General features: G+C 37.4%; 1 protein-coding gene across 1 annotated transcript in view; it reads right to left on the bottom strand.

Moving 5' to 3' along the window:
• tmem63c (transmembrane protein 63C) overlaps positions 1 to 19596 on the bottom strand; it is a 31178-nt gene extending 11582 nt beyond the window's left edge. The window contains exons 1-6 of the mRNA XM_055006146.1: positions 19458 to 19596; positions 10824 to 11049; positions 6627 to 6706; positions 5083 to 5170; positions 1436 to 1473; positions 599 to 741 (exon numbers count right to left, since the gene is read on the bottom strand). Coding sequence (XP_054862121.1) covers positions 599 to 741; positions 1436 to 1473; positions 5083 to 5170; positions 6627 to 6706; positions 10824 to 11033 — 559 coding nt within the window. The 5' untranslated portion in view covers positions 11034 to 11049; positions 19458 to 19596. The remainder of the gene's footprint in view (positions 1 to 598; positions 742 to 1435; positions 1474 to 5082; positions 5171 to 6626; positions 6707 to 10823; positions 11050 to 19457) is intronic.

The following is a 19596-nucleotide window of genomic DNA, read 5'->3' as shown; positions in this document are numbered from 1 at the left end:
GCTTTGTTTAATGTTTAATGACACATCGGTCCATATGATGACAACCAGCAGTAATAAAAGAGTTTCTGTGGACAGCCCTGCTCCTCGTAGACCCCATAATGGTTCCTGCCTTCATCGTGTTGTGGAAGGGCGATCTCAACACGTCCTACAAAATGAGCACACAACTGCCAAAAGGCATTTCTGTTGGTATTTAGCAGCTGGTTATGTGCACCATCCCACCCCTGGCACCTCCATGTGTACTGTATGTTAAGAGGAAATGAAGCACTTTCTATTCCTACAGTCTGACTTGGGGAAGTGTTTGATGACTTGCCACTGGTATGCTAGCAACTCCCAGTAGATGAAGTGCAGCCTTTGTGTGTGTGTGTTGTTGTTTTCGAAAGTTAAAATTACCTTACCATTAACTTTTTTCAATAAAAACTTTTCCACAGCTAAAGTTTCTGTGCATTTAAGCAATACATATTTAGTGTGTGATTGTATCTGTGTGGCCTGGGCTCTTTCTGCCCGCAAGGTGCCCCGTGTGTGTCTCCTGAGGTTAAGGATATCCCTTGACTTTTCAAACAGTCGGCTGGCTAGACAATTATGTGAGGAGCAAAAATACCCAGGAGGTTCCCGGAAAAGTTGACCGGCAGGATCACGGCCAAAGACAGCAAGGAAACCACGGTCATGAGCAGGATGATGTGGCGCTGGAAGGACAGGTATGTGACGGCATCGATGCCACATTTGCTACGGATCTCCTCATCCCTGCAGAAACAGGAAGAGGAGAAGCTTTCAGAATCCCAGACACACAGAGAAAGATGCTGCAAATTGTTCTTGAGGTGTCAGTGATGAAGCTTCCACACACGCAGATGTAATGTTGATCTTAATGCAGCATTTGTATGCGGCCGACACAAATGGGCCTACAGCTTCTACCTCATCATGAGTAAAAATGGTGGCACCACTACTTTGGTGTCAGAAGCTGTGGTTAGCAGGCAGGAGGTTCAGGAAACCCAGTGTCATAAAATAGAACAACAAAAAAAGCATGAAAAGGAAGAAGAAAGAAGGGCATGTTGGCAGCCCACACATGAGGAACACGCAGGGTGGGTTTACGCTTTCCCAGGGATCCCAGGGTGAGCCACTGGCACGGCAGCTAAAAACAGCAGCACCCAAACTCCACAATAATACTATAGAAACCATGGATACCATGGAAATTGCTTTTTTACAGGTCTAAATCAGTTGTGTGCAGTCAGACTCGAGCAAGTGCAAATATTCAAGGGGAAACCACGGCACCAGCGGTCACATGAGCCCAGACTCGTTTGTTTTCGCTGCTAAATGAGATATAGCACAAGCCTTTACATCTGATGGTGACATCAGCTTTTCAGGCAGATGGCCAATGAAATGATAGAAGCTAAGATGAGAGAGGGATAAAACAATTACGACTGCATTGCGTTTTACTTACTTCATATGGTAAAGAGATGAGAGCCACGAGCAGAAGCCCTGGAAGGAGAGGAGAATCATAAAAGAGCCGATGAATTGGTTATTAAAAAACTATAACATTTGAATGCAAGTCTGCACACACCACATCTGGATACTTGAATGCATCCAGTATTTGCATAAGGTCTGCAGAGTGACACAGAGATGGAGATTTAATAGGTCTAGCCTGGAGCAGTAATCCCTTTACTGCAGCCTCAGCTCTGTGTAGGCACAGGGCGATGACTCCAGTCTGACTCTTTCACTTGCACTGTTATAAACATGCAAGCAATGACCTCAGTCTGTCACACAGGTGTCATGGAGTCACAGACAGTCCAGCTGAGTCATGATCCAAACTTTCCTCTCACCACAGTTGACACGGTGCCATCTCAGACAACTGGGCCATATCATAGTAGTTCAGCATGCGGCATTTTTAGACATCAGTATATCACAGGGAAATTAAATGTGACACTGTGGTATAATTACTGTAAATAAATCAAAACATGATCAGGAAGACAAGCAGACTGTCTAGCATCATTGTCATTGGTAATGATAGCGTTTCCTAAAAACAAGGCCCTCTCCTTCGTATTTTGTAGTGTGCAGATGACTGGAATCTGCCAGTCTGCTCCTCAAACACTGTGCTTCTTTACCATAATTATACTATTATAGTGATTGAAGGTACCTTGTGGTGTGTTTTAACCACTAGTGGCACTATAGAGCAGAGTTTGGATGAGTGGATCCATTCGTTGTTTGGATGTGTTGTGCCCATAGACTGTATATAAAGATGGAAGAACCCTCCATGATGTCATCCATGGTTTCTTTAGAACAGAGTGTTTGAAGCTCAGTGTGGTGACTTCAATCGCTATCTTGGCAAAGCCTGAGACCTACTAACCCTTGACCCAAATATGAGTAAAGCGGTGGAGCGCGAGTGGAGTTGTCTTGTTGCTTTACGTGGCAACACCCTTATGATCCATAACTTTAAGTCTTAATACAATTTAAATGGGTGAGTTCTATTAAAAAATCCCCCCCAAACAGTTATCAGAAATTAGCTAGAAAGATTTTAACTTTTTTTGTTGTATCAGGCTGTAAATATGCTTATCTTTCCTGTAAAATTGAGCATTTTAACACGGAGGTCTATAGAGATTGATTCATTCTTGGAGTCAGCCTCAAGTGGCCGTTTGAGGAATTCCTGTTTTTCGGCATTTCTAAGTTGATTTCAGTTCCCAGCTCTGGAGGTTTCTCCTTAGTTCTTCTACAACCATATGTGTAAGCATAAGATTGAAATAATTCACTGGCTGAGAGGGTGATACATGACAAATGTCCTCTTTCATCATGTCTTTTATAGCGTCTCAGAGCCATTAAATGAACATCTCAGGGAATGCCCCATTGTAAAAGTGGAGAAAAATATTACGTTGCAAATCTGGTTCTGTAATAAAATGTCCTTCCTGTTTTTAGTTGCTGTGCACATGAGCATTGTGTGTGCAAAGCTGCACTGGCCAACAACAATGGGCAAGACAGGACGGGGGAATACTTTCCATTGTGTGGTGAAGTTTGGTTAATCTTTTTCTGCCCTGGAACTGATGGCGCCTCCATGGACAAAACAAAAGATGGCAAGGGTTTTGTTTCAACAAAGAGGCATCACTGTTTTTACTGGGCAAGTTTACTTTCTTGTAGTTGACAGTTCGTGATAACATCTTATTCCTCCATCAGGGTGAAGGCTGAAGCAGAGGTGTTTTATTTAGTGCTATTTAGTTTGTCAGCAGGATTACACAAAAACCACCCAGACAAAGTTCATGAAACACTGCGGCAAAGTGGAGCGTGGGCAAAAGAAGGACACATTAAATTTTGGTGCAGATCCAAATCACTATTTGTAAATTTCTTGGATAGGACATTAACCTTGTTAGAGGCATGTGGTCTCTGAGTGTACTTCTAGTTTAGATGGCCAGAGAACTCTGACCAAAGTTTGGCAAATATGTATTTTTTTTTCACACATCCAGCAGACGACATTCACATTAATTTTTCAGAAGTGTTTATCTTATTCACCAAAAACTATTTTAGCTGCTGAATGCTCTGTCAAAAGCTAAAAACCAGTGATGTGATGTTAAATGACACTGATTAGCAGAACTTCCATCTTCTCTCATCAAAGCAATGAGCGATAATGAACACAAACACACACACTAAAGTGACCGTTTTCTGTGGCTTGTCACTTTATAGTTATTATTCCAGTTTTTCTACTCATTTTTACTAATAATTACTATTATTATAATAGTAATTATAAGTAGAATCACTATCATTATTACAAATGGGAATGTGAGCTTTATAGGAAAACACTCCTTTGCAAATCCACTGCCTGTCCAAAAAAAAGTCGCCACCTAGATTTAACTAAGCAAATAGGTAAGAGCCTTCCATTGGATAATTACTGCAGTGATGAATATGTTTCAGCTGCAACAACTTATTTAATCCTAGCTGACAACCATGTCAGAAGACATATCTTGTAGTCATGGAAAGGCCTCCATCAAGCAAGGAAAACTAAAGAGATTTCTGAAACTACTAAAATCAGGCTTAGAACCATCCAGTGCATTATTAAAAACTAGAAGGATGGTGGTGAACCATCATCTTTGAGGAACAAATGAAGATGGAACAAACTCTTAGATGATCGTAGGAAATCCACATTAGAACTCACAGCTATGTTTAAAGGAAGAGCATTTCCACACACACAATGTGAAAGGAACTCAAAGGATTGAGACTAAACAGCTGTAGCTCTAAGAAAACCACTGATCAGTGAGGCTAATCAGAAAAAAAGGCTTCAATTTGCTATGGAGAATAAAGATTGGACTCTGGAACACTGAAAGAAGGTCATGTGGTCTGATGAGTCCAGATTTACCCTGTTCCAAAGTGATGGGGGCATCAGGGTAAGAAGAGAAGCAGATGAAGTGATGCACTCATCATAGCTAGTGCCTACCAGCCTGTGGGGGTTTAGGGTTATGATCTGGGGTTGGTCAGGTTCAGCAACATTATGTTCCCAAAGGATGAGGTCAGCTGACTACCTGAATATACTGAATGACCAGGTCTTCCCATCAATGGAGTTTTTCTTCTCTGATTTCATGGACATGTTCCAAGATGACGATGCCAGGATTCATGGGGCTCACATTGTAAATGAGTGGTTCAGGGAGCATGAGACATCATTTTCACACATAGATTGTCCTCCACAGAGTCCAGACCTCAGCCCCACTGAGAATCTTTGGGATGTTGTGGAGAAGATTTTTGACTCTCCCATCATCAATAAAAGATCTTGTTGAAAAATCAATGCATCTCTGGACAGACGTAAATGCTGTAACATTGCAGAAGCTTATTGAAACGATGCCACGGCGAATGTGTGTCTTTCTCAGAACTAAAGGCGGTCTGATGAAATATTAGAGTGTGTAACTTTATTTCTGGACGGGCAGTGTATTTTATGAGCTACACATTCAACATCTTTGTTGGACCTTCAGCACACATAAAACGTGTTTTGTTGAGGGAGTCTCAATATAAACAAACAGCTTATTGTGAACTCCACAAGGCGCCTTTAATTGATCTCAGAATGCTATTAAAGGCTTTGTTGCTGCTTTTAGGAGAATTCTGAAATTTAAAACTCACCATGTCCTTGGTCTCTGAGTCAGAGGGGCTGGATTCTGAAGGAGATTTCTCTTTCTCACTTGGTTCTCCATAAAACAGGGATGTGAGACTGAAAGTAGAAAGATAATACAACAAACACATAGCAGATATCGATCGTGACCTGACGTGACCTTATCAGTACACCAAGATGGAATGTAACTGCCGCAGTCCCAGCATAGTACCTGTCTGAAATCAATCCATTGCACACACACAAGACATAAAATACATACAGTGTGGTCTGATGAAATAAAGCGAGTGGCATGATTGAGTTTGTGGATATTTCTACATGAGCCAAACCACTGACAGTTCAACAGCATGTCAAATTAAGCAGCATAATTGAATTACTATGAGAGAGGGCCGCTTGGAAGAACACACAGATGCTGCTTGCCCTCGAGTGCTACGAAGCCGCCATTGGTCAGGCGGAAATAATCAAGGCGGCACTCCCCTGGAGAGGAGATTCAGGTCGAGCAGAAGAAAACCTCTGATGAGTCATGCGGACTGTTGAGTGGATATTTTTATAAACCTAAAGATATTCAAAATGCAGAGTGATTGACATGAAGCAACAGTCTCTAATAGCTAACTAGTATTTAAAGGATAAATCTGGTCATATTCTATCTTCCACTGTCAGGAATTTACATGAAAGGACAAAAATAAAATAATGAATTACCTGCTAATAGATATTTACTGAGTAGCTAAAGCTTCTTCTTATGTCCATTTCCTTTAAATGCTCACATTCACCACAACTGAAAATAGTGGATTATGTACTTGTGTTTTAGTAATATTGGCTAAAATCTACAGCACCCAGCTGCTTTTACAAATTACTACCCATTTTTTTAGAAAACTTGAAGACATATTTTTTGAACTATTTCCCACAGGTCTTCTGAGTGTCGCACAAGAAGTTATAAAGTATAAAAGAAAGAAAAAAACAGATAAATGTATTGACTGTTTTGGTCTTTTTATGAGATTTGATGACAATAAGAAAAAAATATACAGAAACACCAGCTTTATGGCCTTTCCTTATGAGTTATTTATCAAGGGAAAATGCCAAAATCTGAAAATGTGCTGCTCTTTTTTTGTTTTCTACTGTTGTAAATTAAACATCTTCTGGCAATTTTCTAAATTTGTACACCTTAAGCTTTATAAAAACTACCATCTGAACAATGTCTGTGTTAATTAGTAATGAAAACACTTCTGTAAACCGAAGGTGCATGTCTGGCCTTTGTAATACCTTGAAGTTTGATATTAAAAAATGCATTTAAAGTGTTGCAATCATCACTCTGGTAAGAGTGACCGTTGAAACTATGGCTCCCTGTAGCAATTTGCAGTACTATTTACACTCAGCAGAGGGAGCTGCAGCATCAGTCCACTGAGAATCATTGCTTCATCTTAAATGTTGACGTGGCTCACAGACCTTTAAGTGCAGCTCGTTTTTCGTGTGTGTGTGTGTGTGTGTGTGTGTGTGTGTGTGTGTGTGTGTGTGTGTGTGTGTGTGTGTGTGTGTGTAAGACAGTAAGTGAGGGATTTACCTGTCATTCTCCATCAGCAGAGCCAGGCGGCCGTAGTCCCATGCAGCCTTCCTCAGACAGGAAAAGATGAGCAGCAAAAACTGTAACGCAGAAGAAGAACATGATTTCAGAGCCTCTGGGAGTCTGATTTACACAATTACACACTCTTGGGACGAATATCTCCAAACTGCTTCATTCTAAACCTGCCTATAAATTCTCAGAAAGACCCTGTAAACAATAGATTCAAAATGCAGCAGCAATAATGAGCCATTTTCTTTCTTTAGGACGTCTGGTTGTCTTGGAAACTACCAGAGACAGGTCAGCATGCACACATGAACACATGCTGTGCAGTGATGACAAATGAGCATGGTCAATGGTGAGAATAAATCTGAATACCCTCCATTCTGCCACAAATGGAGGACAAAGTGGACATCACAATGAGGAGCAGAAAAGCCTCATTCAGTCATACACAGCAGTGGATTCATGCTCTTCAGCTGCTCTGGTTAAATATGTGCGTGTAGAACTGGACCGTGATGGATGACTGTTGACAAATGCAAATTGAGGAGTAAAAGTGCTGATGAATGTTTGAGTTTAATCACAGCATTAAATCGTTAACTCATTTGAGTTGAGAGGACATTTGACTTAGTGGGTGGGCATGACAGCTGTGTTAATAGGAAGAAAGCTCCCATAAATGTTGAACGATTCATTCTTTAATGATCTAAAGTCATGCATACGCAATCAGAACAACCCGACTGAGGCCTGTAGATGAATACTGAGTCTGTCCTCACATTTGCAGTCAGGGCCCAAACTCTCCCTTTGTTTTTTGTCTTCAAAAAATAAGAATCCCTCCATTATCTCGGTGTTTTCTCGGTGCCCAGCTCCTCCCTGTTGTTTTATTTCATTCTGTCTCAATGCGTGGGCACGCTCTCCTCAAGTCCCACAGATGATTTATTCTGTATGATGATGGAATTGATGCAGAGGCGTGCTCCCGTCACCTGGGGGGAAGCATGCTTTTGACTCATGCTTGTCATTAAGAGACAGCTCAACCCTTCTGTGTTGGCTTGACAACCAGGCAGCGATAAAATGAGCCGATTAAAACATGGGAGGTGGCAGATAAAGAGTGATATCAGTGCAGAGATCGAGCTTGACAAGGCCTGACAGTGGAACTGAGGTAGCTGACAGCTGAAAACGGAAGCCTATTATTATCTGGAAGACAGCAGGGAAAATATGCATCGATGTTTGTAAATAGCGGCGCGCTGTATTATACTGTGTGTGAAAGGGAAGTTAAAACAAACGGGTTTAACTTGACATGCCTGACGTGCGCACATTGTGTCTGTATCCGTGCGCGTTCTTGTTCACAATTATGACATCAAAACCTCAGACAAGGAGGAGACAAATAAAAAGCTCCTCAGCGTTTTGCAAGGTGATGGCTCAATTTGAAGTTTAGGTTAGTTTTTTTTGCAGACTTTTCTAAGGGAAAAAGTGAAGTTCCTTGAAACATTCACACCTACGGGAAAGTTAAGGTGTCCAATGAAGCAAACAGCACCACTAGACTGGTGGTAATGTATGTATTATACAGTTTTATATGGAGGAAACCCACATGCTGAGAAGATTAACGCTCTGCACAGAAACACACCGAGGTGGATGGATGGAAAGTCTGAACACTGTCTCTGAGGCAACATTTACATTAGGATGTTTTTTAAAGGAAATGTGAAGCATGTTTCACTTACAAATGAAGAATAATTTATTGAGGTTGTCGTCCTCGCTGAACTCTGCCTACTGCTTAGTAACATATTCTTCTCTGTTCATTGCAAATTACATTCTCACAATTAACTAAATTATTGAGGTGATAAATAGTTTCTGCGAACTTATGAAGTGACGTCTAATATTCTAAGTAATTGTTTTTGGACTTACTGTAATTAATCAGAAAGGTGTGGCACTGTTGCAATGAAGGAAAACATGTAGAACGAGACATTGGTGCAGGTTTTGACCTTATGTTAGATTGAAACTGCTTTCAATCTGGTTTGAAGTGAGAATAAATCAGCCAAATGAAGGCAACAGAATCAGCAGCTAAAGTATTTAAAATGTGAGTCAAGCAGCAGAACCTGTTTAAGGTGATGCAGTGTGAAAGAAGCTCTAAGAACAGGCCAACACAACACATGCAGTTATGAAACTTAACTATGTACATTTATTCAAGTACTTTTCCTTTCATGCCATATTGTACTTTTTACTTTACTATTTTTATCTGGCAGCTGTAATTACTTTATAAATTAGGATTTTTGTGCACACAACATATGAGGAACTTAGAAAATATGTTTTGTTATAGATTAAACTATGCAACCATTTACACAAGTAGAAGTGAAATGATTAATCTACTAGTCAGCTGACAGAAAATAAAACAACCAGTTTTACACTTTTAGAAAGCTTGTGATGATATTACTGTGTTATGTTATGTTAATTAACAGAAAATAATTGGCAGAATAATTCATAATGAAGTGATCATCCTGTGCAAAGTTAATAAAAGCTTCATCTCAATTAACAACAACAGTAAAATCTTGAAAAATATTATATGAATTCTGTAATATCTAATAGTACAACAGTCATATGGATATTTTTCTATATTGGGTACTTTTGTTTTTAATTCAAATTTCTTGATTGTGCTTCCATATTTTTATTTAACTGCACCGTAAAAAAAAAAAAAAAAAATAGGCTATTGGTATTTTGGAACTACATTAAAAATGTGAATAAAATTACAGAAACAGACTTTTTGAATGTATATATCTAATGAAAAATAACAAAACATTTGTAATAAAAATGACATTTTGTGTTTTTAAATAAAAATAAAAAAATTGGTCAAACATATTTCCAAATGTAGCATATTCTCAACACATATTTAGTTTGTAGTTAAAAGATGAAATTGTTAAAGTCAAATTTAATACTGTGAATATGTTTCTGAAATTAAAAATGGAGCGACATCATGCATCATACATGATAGATAGACTTTATCAAAAATATGAAAATGAATGTACTTTCACCAGTTTATATTATCTGTAAGCAATAGTAAACTGTCAAAGTACAGTTTTTATTGTAGAATACTTTTACAGTGAGGTATTAATATTTAGTAAAAAAAATATAAATACGTGATCCATTACTGGTAATATACTCATACATCCAGACAGCATGAAGAACTTTATTGATTACTATTATTTAGAGAATAAAAGATGCATGTGCCATGTTGAGAAGGAATTAATGTTGGAAATGTTTTTTTCCTACCAACAGTATCTAACAGTGCTTTTATGCATTATAACAATTACTCAGGAATCTCCTCCTCTAAAAACTTTATACAACTCGTTGTCAACTAAGATCTAAGCTGGTGATTTAGGATGAGGTATATATGAAGATAAATGTTGATTTACGCATTAAACTCTAGACTGGATGTACTGAGAGTCTGAGTTAGAAATAAAGTCAGATAAAGGACATCGCAAATAATAATAAACACTGATGTGTGTGTCTGTGTTGACGTGTTTCTGACACGCAGAATGTGTGAGTTCATTTCACACGTTCATGTTTGATGTCCAGAACTCCTGATGCTGTTGTTCTACCTGATTACCATCAATGGCAGAGTGAAGTGTTCGAGACAGGAGGTCTATTAGATACTATGTGTTTTATAAAAATAGCTCTCTGACTATGTATCACCTCTGCTTGTCTGTTTGTATCAGGAGTCTTCACAGTGTCTTAAAAGGGTGTAGGCAGCTGAAAAACCTTGCTTTCAAGGCTCACTAAGCTGCAGCAGAGTGAAGAGAAGAGACTATTTGGAGCATATGAGATGGACAACAAGTGTCCTGTTAAAGAAAAAAAACAAACCTCCGACTGGACTAGATTGTTTATGTGAATGAACTGACAACTACTTTGATAATCTGATGATGATTTTAAGTCATTTTCAGTATTTAGTCATTTCTAATTCATTTTTAAACCAAAAATAACAAACCAAATGTTGCAAATTTCTTGCTTTCTTATTCTGATTTGATAGAAAATTAATTATCTTTTGGCATCTCTTCAGTTTTGGATCAAACACCGTGGGCTTTCTATGAACCAAACCGTTAGAAGAGAAGGTGGACTATTGTAAAATTTCAAAAAAGCACTTCATAGGAACGTCAATCTGCAATGACTTCTCTGTAGTGAATTGTGTCGTCTGCGTGTATCATGTGTGATCTGTACCATCCAGAGCACCACGTTGATGGCCAGGACTGTGGGAACTCCACCGAACGGCAGCCCCTGGAGGACGCTGCTGCGAGAGTGTGAGCGGTAACATCTCTCAGCTGTGCTGTTCTCCTCCCCAAACGATTCCAGGAAGCCCAGAACATCCAGCTCCACCGGCCGGGCCTCCACAGGGGGCGCTCTCGCCACAAACAGCTCAGACTGCGCCATCAGTGCTGGACCACACCTGAAGGGAAAGACAGACAAAACACAAACACGTGAAGGCTGAGCGAAGACTGGTCAACTTCTATCTCTTTGGCCTGTAAGATAAGTGTTAAAGCTGTCAGGCAGCACGTGATGTTTTTATGTACTGATTCATAGTGCAGTCGTTGTTGACTATTCTTGATATAAATATAAAACTTTTGCTTTAAACTTTGCTCTTAAGTGCAGCAGGAAGAAGCATTCAGATGTTGTACTTAAGCAGAAGTACCAGTACCTCAGTGGAGAAGTAAAGCTTTTAAATCTTTACTTTGATTTAAAGACAGCATTAACATCAAAATACAGTCATAGTACCACAGGTAAAATTGCTCATTCTGCAGAATTACATATTTAAGAATGATGTATATTACTGGATTATAATAACTGATACATTACTGTGTTCATCACTTTAATATTAGAGCTTATATATACAATTTATCTGATGATAAAGTTTATCTTAATTTCATAATACTACATTTTAAATAATTTTTTTAGTTGCTGATTATATTGCTATCATATTATTAAACTAAATCTCCAAAGAGAAGGTGAAGTTGTCAAATAAAACTCGGAATAAATAATTTGTAGTGGGTGTCAAGTAAAATAATACAACATCTGTCTTTGAATTATAATGTAGGAAAAGTATAACAATGTAGATAAAATGGAAGAAAACATTCAAGAAAAGTACAAGTAACTCAAAACGGTGCCCAAGTACAGTTCTTGAGCAAATGTACTTAGTTTTCCACCGCAGCTAAAAAGTGGTTACAAGCACTGTTCCCTCTAAGCTGCGCGCGTGCGCAATTGCGCACTGCTGACACGGTCTCCGTGCACAGAAAATCCAACCTAAATTGTAAATAAAATAAACACGTAAAAATTCATTCTGTGCTATTTTTCAATGTGAGTCAGTGAGTGACCGGTGACTGGCTGCTGCAGCCAATGAGGCGATTCACATACGTATTTACCATAGACTGTATATAATGGTATTTATGCAGCTAATCAACGTCAGGCGTCCTTATGTGCAGCCATCGTTGTTGTCATAGATATGAATGAGTAGATAGGACACGCCCCTTTGAGCTGCGTACTACGGCGAGGCTAAGCTAGTGGGGGCAAAGTTTCAGTGCATTCTGTTGATGTAAAACGGAAACAAGAAGTATGCCGGCTCACTGTGCTGCATACAATTACACACTACGTCGTACGATTGAGACAGACAGTCTGAGGACTGAAATCTTCTAAGTTCCAGAGTAGTTCTCTTTTAGTCTGAACCTTCAGACAGTCTGATGACTGAAAACCTAAAAGTTCTTCAGTAGTTCTCTGTTAGTTTGAACCTTCAGACAGTCTGAGGACTGAAAACCTAAAAGTTCTTCAGTACTTCTCTGTTAGTTTGAACTTTGTGGTTAACAGAAGCCTTAAAACTTGTGACCATGAGTCTTGATTTCACATTTAGATCATCCATCTGAGTTCTTCTCAGACCTTCACCTGTGGGTTTTTTAGAAATACTCAACAAACTTTGATTCTCTTCACTGACTCAGCCTTTCAAGTTTCGATTAAATCTTTGTTTTCTTTTTAAATGTTTTACCACCTTTTAATGTTTAATTTTCTTTTTAAATACTTCATTGTATTTTCTGTGTAATTCCTATTTGAAGTTTTATTGTCTTTAAGATGTAATTTTGTAATTAAACATTTAATTTTTTAATTAAATGTTTTGTCTTTTTTTTTTTTGGCCTTTTTTAGCTTTTTATTGGATAGGCGTAGTGAAAGACAAACAGAAAACAGGGGAAACGAGTCGGGGGGAAGACATGCAGCAAAGGGTCACGAGCGGGACTCGAACCCGAGCCACTGCGTCGACGACCAGCCCCTGTACATGGGTCACCCGCTTAACCCGTTGAGCTATACAAGTACCCATGTCATGTCTTTTGAAAGGTTTAATGATCCAATTAAATGTTTTGCATTTTTTAAAATGTTGAACATTCTTCTTGTTCAATTGTATTTTTTAAATGTTTAATTCAGGAAAATATTTTATCTGTACTTTTGAATATTGGTATTTTAATAATTTTGTTTCATTTCATAATGACATGTATTGTATATTGCTGAATTATCTCATTCAATATTTTGTCTGTTTAATATAATTTAATGTAATTTAATGTTTACTCTATTAAACAGACAAAAATATTGAATGAGATAATTCAGCAATATACAATACATGTCATTATGAAATGAAACAAAATTATTAAAATACCAATATTCAAAAGTACAGATAAAATATTTTCCTGAATTAAACATTTAAAAAATACAATTGAACAAGAAGAATGTTCAACATTTTAAAAAATGCAAAACATTTAATTGGATCATTAAACCTTTCAAAAGACAAAACATTTAATTACAAAATTAAATGTTTAATTAGAAAATTACATCTTAAAGACAATAAAACTTCAAATAGGAATTAAACAGAAAATACAATGAAGCATTTAAAAAGAAAACTAAACATTAAAAGGTGGTATATGTATATATAATTTAATTGTATTTAATGTTTAACTCTATTAAACAGACAAAATATTGAATTAGATAATTCAACAACATACATGTCATTATGAAATTAAACAAAATTTTTAAAATACAAATATTAAAAAGTACAGATAAAATATTTTCCTGAATTAAACATTTAAAAAATACAATTGAACAAGAAGAATGTTCAACATTTTAAAAAATGCAAAACATTTAATTGGATCATTAAACCTTTCAAAAGACAAAACATTTAATTACAAAATTAAATGTTTAATTAGAAAATTACATCTTAAAGACAATAAAACTTCAAATAGGAATTAAACAGAAAATACAATGAAGCATTTAAAAAGAAAACTAAACATTAAAAGGTGGTATATGTATATATAATTTAATTGTATTTAATGTTTAACTCTATTAAACAGACAAAATATTGAATTAGATAATTCAACAACATACATGTCATTATGAAATTAAACAAAATTTTTAAAATACAAATATTAAAAAGTACAGATAAAATATTTTCCTGAATTAAACATTTAAAAAATACAATTGAACAAGAAGAATGTTCAACATTTTAAAAAATGCAAAACATTTAATTGGATCATTAAACCTTTAAAAAGACAAAACATTTAATTAGATTATTAAACCTTTAAAAAGACAAAACATTTAATTAGATTATTAAACCTTTAAAAAGACAAAACATTTAATTACAAAATTAAATGTTTAATTAGAAAATTACATCTTAAAGACAATAAAACTTCAAATAGGAATTAAACAGAAAATACAATGAAGCATTTAAAAAGAAAACTAAACATTAAAAGGTGGTATATGTATATATAATTTAATTGTATTTAATGTTTAACTCTATTAAACAGACAAAATATTGAATTAGATAATTCAACAACATACATGTCATTATGAAATTAAACAAAATTTTTAAAATACAAATATTAAAAAGTACAGATAAAATATTTTCCAGAATTAAACATTTAAAAAATACAATTGAACAAGAAGAATATTAAACATTTTTTTAAAAAATGCAAAACATTTAACTGGATCATTAAACCTTTAAAAAGACAAAACATTTAATTAAAAAATTAAATGTTTAATTAGAAATTACATCTTAAATTTCTTAAATCTTACAAAACTTTTAAAAAGTTTAATTGTATTATTTTTTTCCTTTGATTTAATTGCTTTTTGTTATGCAGTTTATTTCTTTAATCTTGTTTTTCTGTCAAGATTTTAACCCCAACCTTAAAAATGAAATAAACCCTTAAATCACAATGAAAATACTTCTGTTGCCACAATAATGAGTTAGTCAATTATTCAGTTTATCAATTCATCTTTATTTGTTTAGCATCTTTTACACAGATGACAAAACTAAACAAGCAAAGAGAAAAAACTATGCTAAAACTATGATTAAAACTCAATAACATATTTTTAAAAAAAAGATTTAGCATCGTAATAAAATCTGTTGTGTCCAGGGGATGGATGGAGTTTATTGAAGTCTTCTTGGGCTCACATGGGAAATCATTTAATATATAAACTTGATATTCAGTCTAAGGAAACTGGAAACTGCAGAGCGACAGAAGAACCAACAATATCTCCTGTTTTCTCCTTTAATGAGTCGACTCTTCTTGTGCTTTCAGACCAAAGAACTACAGACTCTTCACAACCTGCTCAAACTCTTGGTACAGGACCTCACCACATGGGTCAAGAAGGTTTCCGTCTCATTTCTACTCTGAAGCTCACCTTCTCCTGCTCAAACTGCTGACAAATGTTTCTGCTTCTCTAAAGTCTGGTCTCCAGAACTTCCTAAAAACTCTCAAAGTCTCTTCTGCTGCAGGTTGCTTTGTAGAACTGTTGCAGAAAACCTCACTAAACCACATGGAGGGGCCTCAAGATAGTCGTCCAAATGAAACCATACAAAAACCAAACTAGCACAACCCAAACACTAAAGTCTCCTGCAGCCTACCAGAGAACCTCTGAGAACAGAGAATCAGGACAGGAACTCTTACCTTCTGGACAATCAACATCGGTTCTCAAACAAGAATACAGAATGTGTCTGACCAAAAACCTCTAAAGACTCACTACAGCCAAGATAAAGACACAACTCAGCTGCACCAAATCCACTAATCACTGCACACATTAGAACCATGTGCTAACTGTGTCTAAAGGACCACATTTACCAAGACAACTATCCAGTACAAAGCCCTAAAACACACCAGGAAACACATTAAAGATGATTTTACTGCTGGAAGCTGCAAGCCAACACCTAAAGAACAAACTAAGCAACGGAGCCAAACCCAGCTCAGTGGTGAACAGAAGCAGAGGAAATGTTTGACTGCAGCTAAATAAAGCAGGAAGACACTGAGCTGCTCAGGTGTTCCTGATAACATCAAGCAGCCTCCTGGACAGCCAATAGGAACACAGCTTCCTGGAAGTCCAGAGGGCTGGCTTAGTGAAGGAAATTTAATTTAAAGTTGAGGCAGAAAGTTAACAAAGAAAGTTGAAAACCACCTTCTGATACCTGAAATCTCTGAGTTTTCACACAAAGAACACCTGAACATGTCAAACTGGTTTCATAGTAGAACCATCATTGTAAAAACGTCATAGTATGGTGTGTTGCTCAAAAAACATTAGGACCCGGCTGTCAGGGGACAAACATGTAAGAAACATGAGAACAGAGAGAACCCAACCAGTAGGTCACAGTTTATCATCCCCCAGTCATCTCCTGAAGTCCATATGGTGAGAGACATCAGTATCTGGTTGTTAATTTACCAGAGGATGCTTATAATCATGCTGATGTGGTCTGTGCTCTACAGTATTTTAGTGACTCAATAAATGCCTAAGTTGTTTTTTTTAAAATGCTTTTTAGTTTTTAATAAACATTTAAGAGCCTATATGTAATCAATAAATGGCCTTTGCCTATCTTAAGAAAAATTCACTCAGAACTCTGATATGTTAACAGTACTAAATAAATCAATAAATACATGCATACACACAAAAATAAGTTAATACATTAACTGTGTTAAGATAAGTTGTTTATGTTTTTGCAGAATCCAGTATTGCTCACTGGTTGGTCATTACATTTTGTTAGTTTGATTTCACTGTTTAAAATGATGCCACCTCTTTTCAGACAGAACCTGTGATAATAAAACAATACAAAATGTTTAGTTCCGTGTTAATAAAGCACTTAAAGCTGTAAGTATGGCTAAATGCTTTTTTCAAAATTAAATATATCACTCCTTAGGTGGTAGTGGCCCCAAGTTCAGTAAAGTTGGAAAGATATTCACAGATTCGGACTTCCAGCATCAATAAGTCATTAGATATAGGTTGTCAAAACATAAACGGTGCCTCTTTCCCATTGTTGCAAGGCAGACAATGTGCTACAAGCCCAGTTTTATCAAAAGTAGCTGTCTTTCAAGCTACAGGAATAACATTGGTGTCTATGGAGTGAACAGGGTCCGTCTGCAATTTGCAAAACCGCTGCAACAGTAAAGAGAGACAAATATTCAATAACTTCACTCTTATACATTGTAGTGTCACTAAAATCACTGCAGCCTTCAACTGGCTCCTGTTGACAAAGTGTTTTAACAGAAATGTAAATGCTGTAATTTGATTCTTTTAATGAACCATGTAACTTGAATGGATGTGATGCTGGTGTGACCACAGTGCACACGTCTGATGTTGCTCACAGTGGTCCAAGGGACGCTCAGGGAGTTTGTGTGTTTGCTCAGACTCAGGAAAAATTACAGGGAACATTGGTTACAAGTGACACTTTTAAGATAATCATAAAATGCTAGTTTTTAGCGGTGTTTTAAAACTGCATTTAATGACTTAAAAATTAAGCTTTTGAGTTTTCTGAAGTTGCTTTTGCACTCATCTTTTAAATATCCTCTCAAAGTGTAGAGGTCTGTGTTTACATGAAATGAGAATCACAAGCTTTGTGCATTTTAATGGGGCCAGTGACCAAGGGTTTGCAGCAAATGGTGAAATTGGGACTCCACTCGCCGCTGTGACTCATTTTTACCAGACAAGTGCCACTCACTGTGAGTGCAGTTATGATAGCATTTGGAAAGACCAGTCTAGTGAGCATCATGGTCCATTAGCAGTAATTGATCTGTTGCTTTATCTGACAAATGGAGGTCGAGATGTTACATGAAAGTGACAAACCGACTGAATAACAGATGTACTGGAGGCTCTTTAAAAAGCAGGAGATGCTAACGAGCCTATTTAACTGCATGCACAGGAACATATTTCAGCTGCTTCTAAAAAGAGATTCACTTTAATAGTACAGCAGTAAAAACATACTCAACTACAAGTTTGAACAGACTGTTGTCGCTGCCACTTGCTGTGTATTTCCCTCCGTCTTTGGAGCATGCGTCGGATGTTATCACTCACACTGCCATGGCCACAGAATGCATGGAGGCCTGAACCATCTGTCTTCCAGCAGCACACACTATTCTCACTTTCAATCAATACAGTCCCGACTTCTCGCTGCTCAGCTTGTGTACACTCCTCACTGAATAAACACTCAGAGGAAATGGAGCAGCAACAGAGTGCTGACAAAGCTCTGTGTCAATACTGCAAATTCACATGACTAAAAGACATCAATTATCATATTGCATGATAAAAATGAGATTGTACCGTATTAGATGTTGGTACTGTGACAGAGCGGTGAATATGCTGTCTGCTCTGCAGCAGTAAATGGCAGCCAAAGCTGCATTACAATCCTCCGTCGTCCAAGAGCTGCGAGGTACCAGAGTGATTTAAAGGAGAAGCTTAAAGGCCTCCAAATTGGCACGCGGTACTGAACCAAACCTCAGTGTGATTTATCACTGCGCCAGTGATGTCACTTCCTGAGAAGCTCCATCACAGCTTTGAGAAGCGTTCACCAAATGGCGCTTGTTGTGCAACAGAAGCCACAGCAGGATATCTCGTGTAGGAGGCGAGCTGATCAATGGCAGAGCTGCTGGACTGCTGTACATCACACTCTCAGAGGTCTGGTGAAGAGCACGAGTATAAAAATACAAGCCAGTAATCTTTGAGCAGCTCCTTCTGCACCACTGTAGCCTCCGTCTCAGCTGTGAAACTGTACAGCTTGTAGTCAATAGTCAGATGCTGTCATGTAGACAGCATCTGGGCCTCCCTGTGGAGATGACTGGGAGATTCCCTGAGGATGGATGACAAAGTAAATCCATAACATGCACACACTCTGCCAGTCTGCAGAGCTGTTACCACAGAAGCCAATGTACCATGGATCGCTTTTTCTCTCTTTGCCAATAATGAATTTAGGCCGTTGATATGTACAAAAGGATTGTTTTACTGCTGAAAATGGATTGCTAACCACATAAAACAGGGAGAGAACAAGGCTGTCCAAAACAATGCAGACTCCTTCTATTACCAAATAGTTAATTACACAAAAGACTGCAGTTTAACCAAATACATTTAAGTCCCTTAATGGTTTATATTTTACAGATACTAAATAATAAATAAACTGCTTGAAAATCAGAGAAACTGGTTTTGTAATTATGTGATCGACAGAACAACAAATCAACCAAAACCACAGTTTCTTTATAATGCATTGCTTCTGAAAACATTACAGGGGTTCCTATTCACAATATTTGCCCGTTTTTAAAAATGAGTAAACATGTCAATCAGCCTAATGTGAACAACTGCAGTAAAAAACACCCAGTGCCTATTTTTATTCTCCTGAGATGAGTTGATGGCAGCAAACAAAACAAAGAGCAGCTGTGTGAACTGTGACATGCAGCAACAGGAGCCAAATCAAACAGAAATGATGCCCCATTATGGAAGACAAACACAACTAGCGAGCTGTAATCTGGAAACACACCAAGCACTAACGTAGTCTGACGTGCAGAAGCTTCAACAGACCTTCATCGACTCACTGAGCCTTTCCTCTTCCTGCTTCGCACGAGTAACTCACTTTGCACGCTGCTGATGTCAACAGTGAAACTCTTCCTTTCCACCTGCAGCACCAGGCAGGATGCTGGAGGATGTAGGCTGACTGTGG

This window comes from Amphiprion ocellaris, chromosome 20 (assembly GCF_022539595.1).
Source record: "Amphiprion ocellaris isolate individual 3 ecotype Okinawa chromosome 20, ASM2253959v1, whole genome shotgun sequence".
NCBI classification, from domain to species: Eukaryota; Metazoa; Chordata; class Actinopteri; family Pomacentridae; genus Amphiprion; species Amphiprion ocellaris.
The sequence above is the reverse complement of the archived record's forward strand: the minus strand, read 5'-3'. Positions and strand labels throughout refer to the sequence as shown.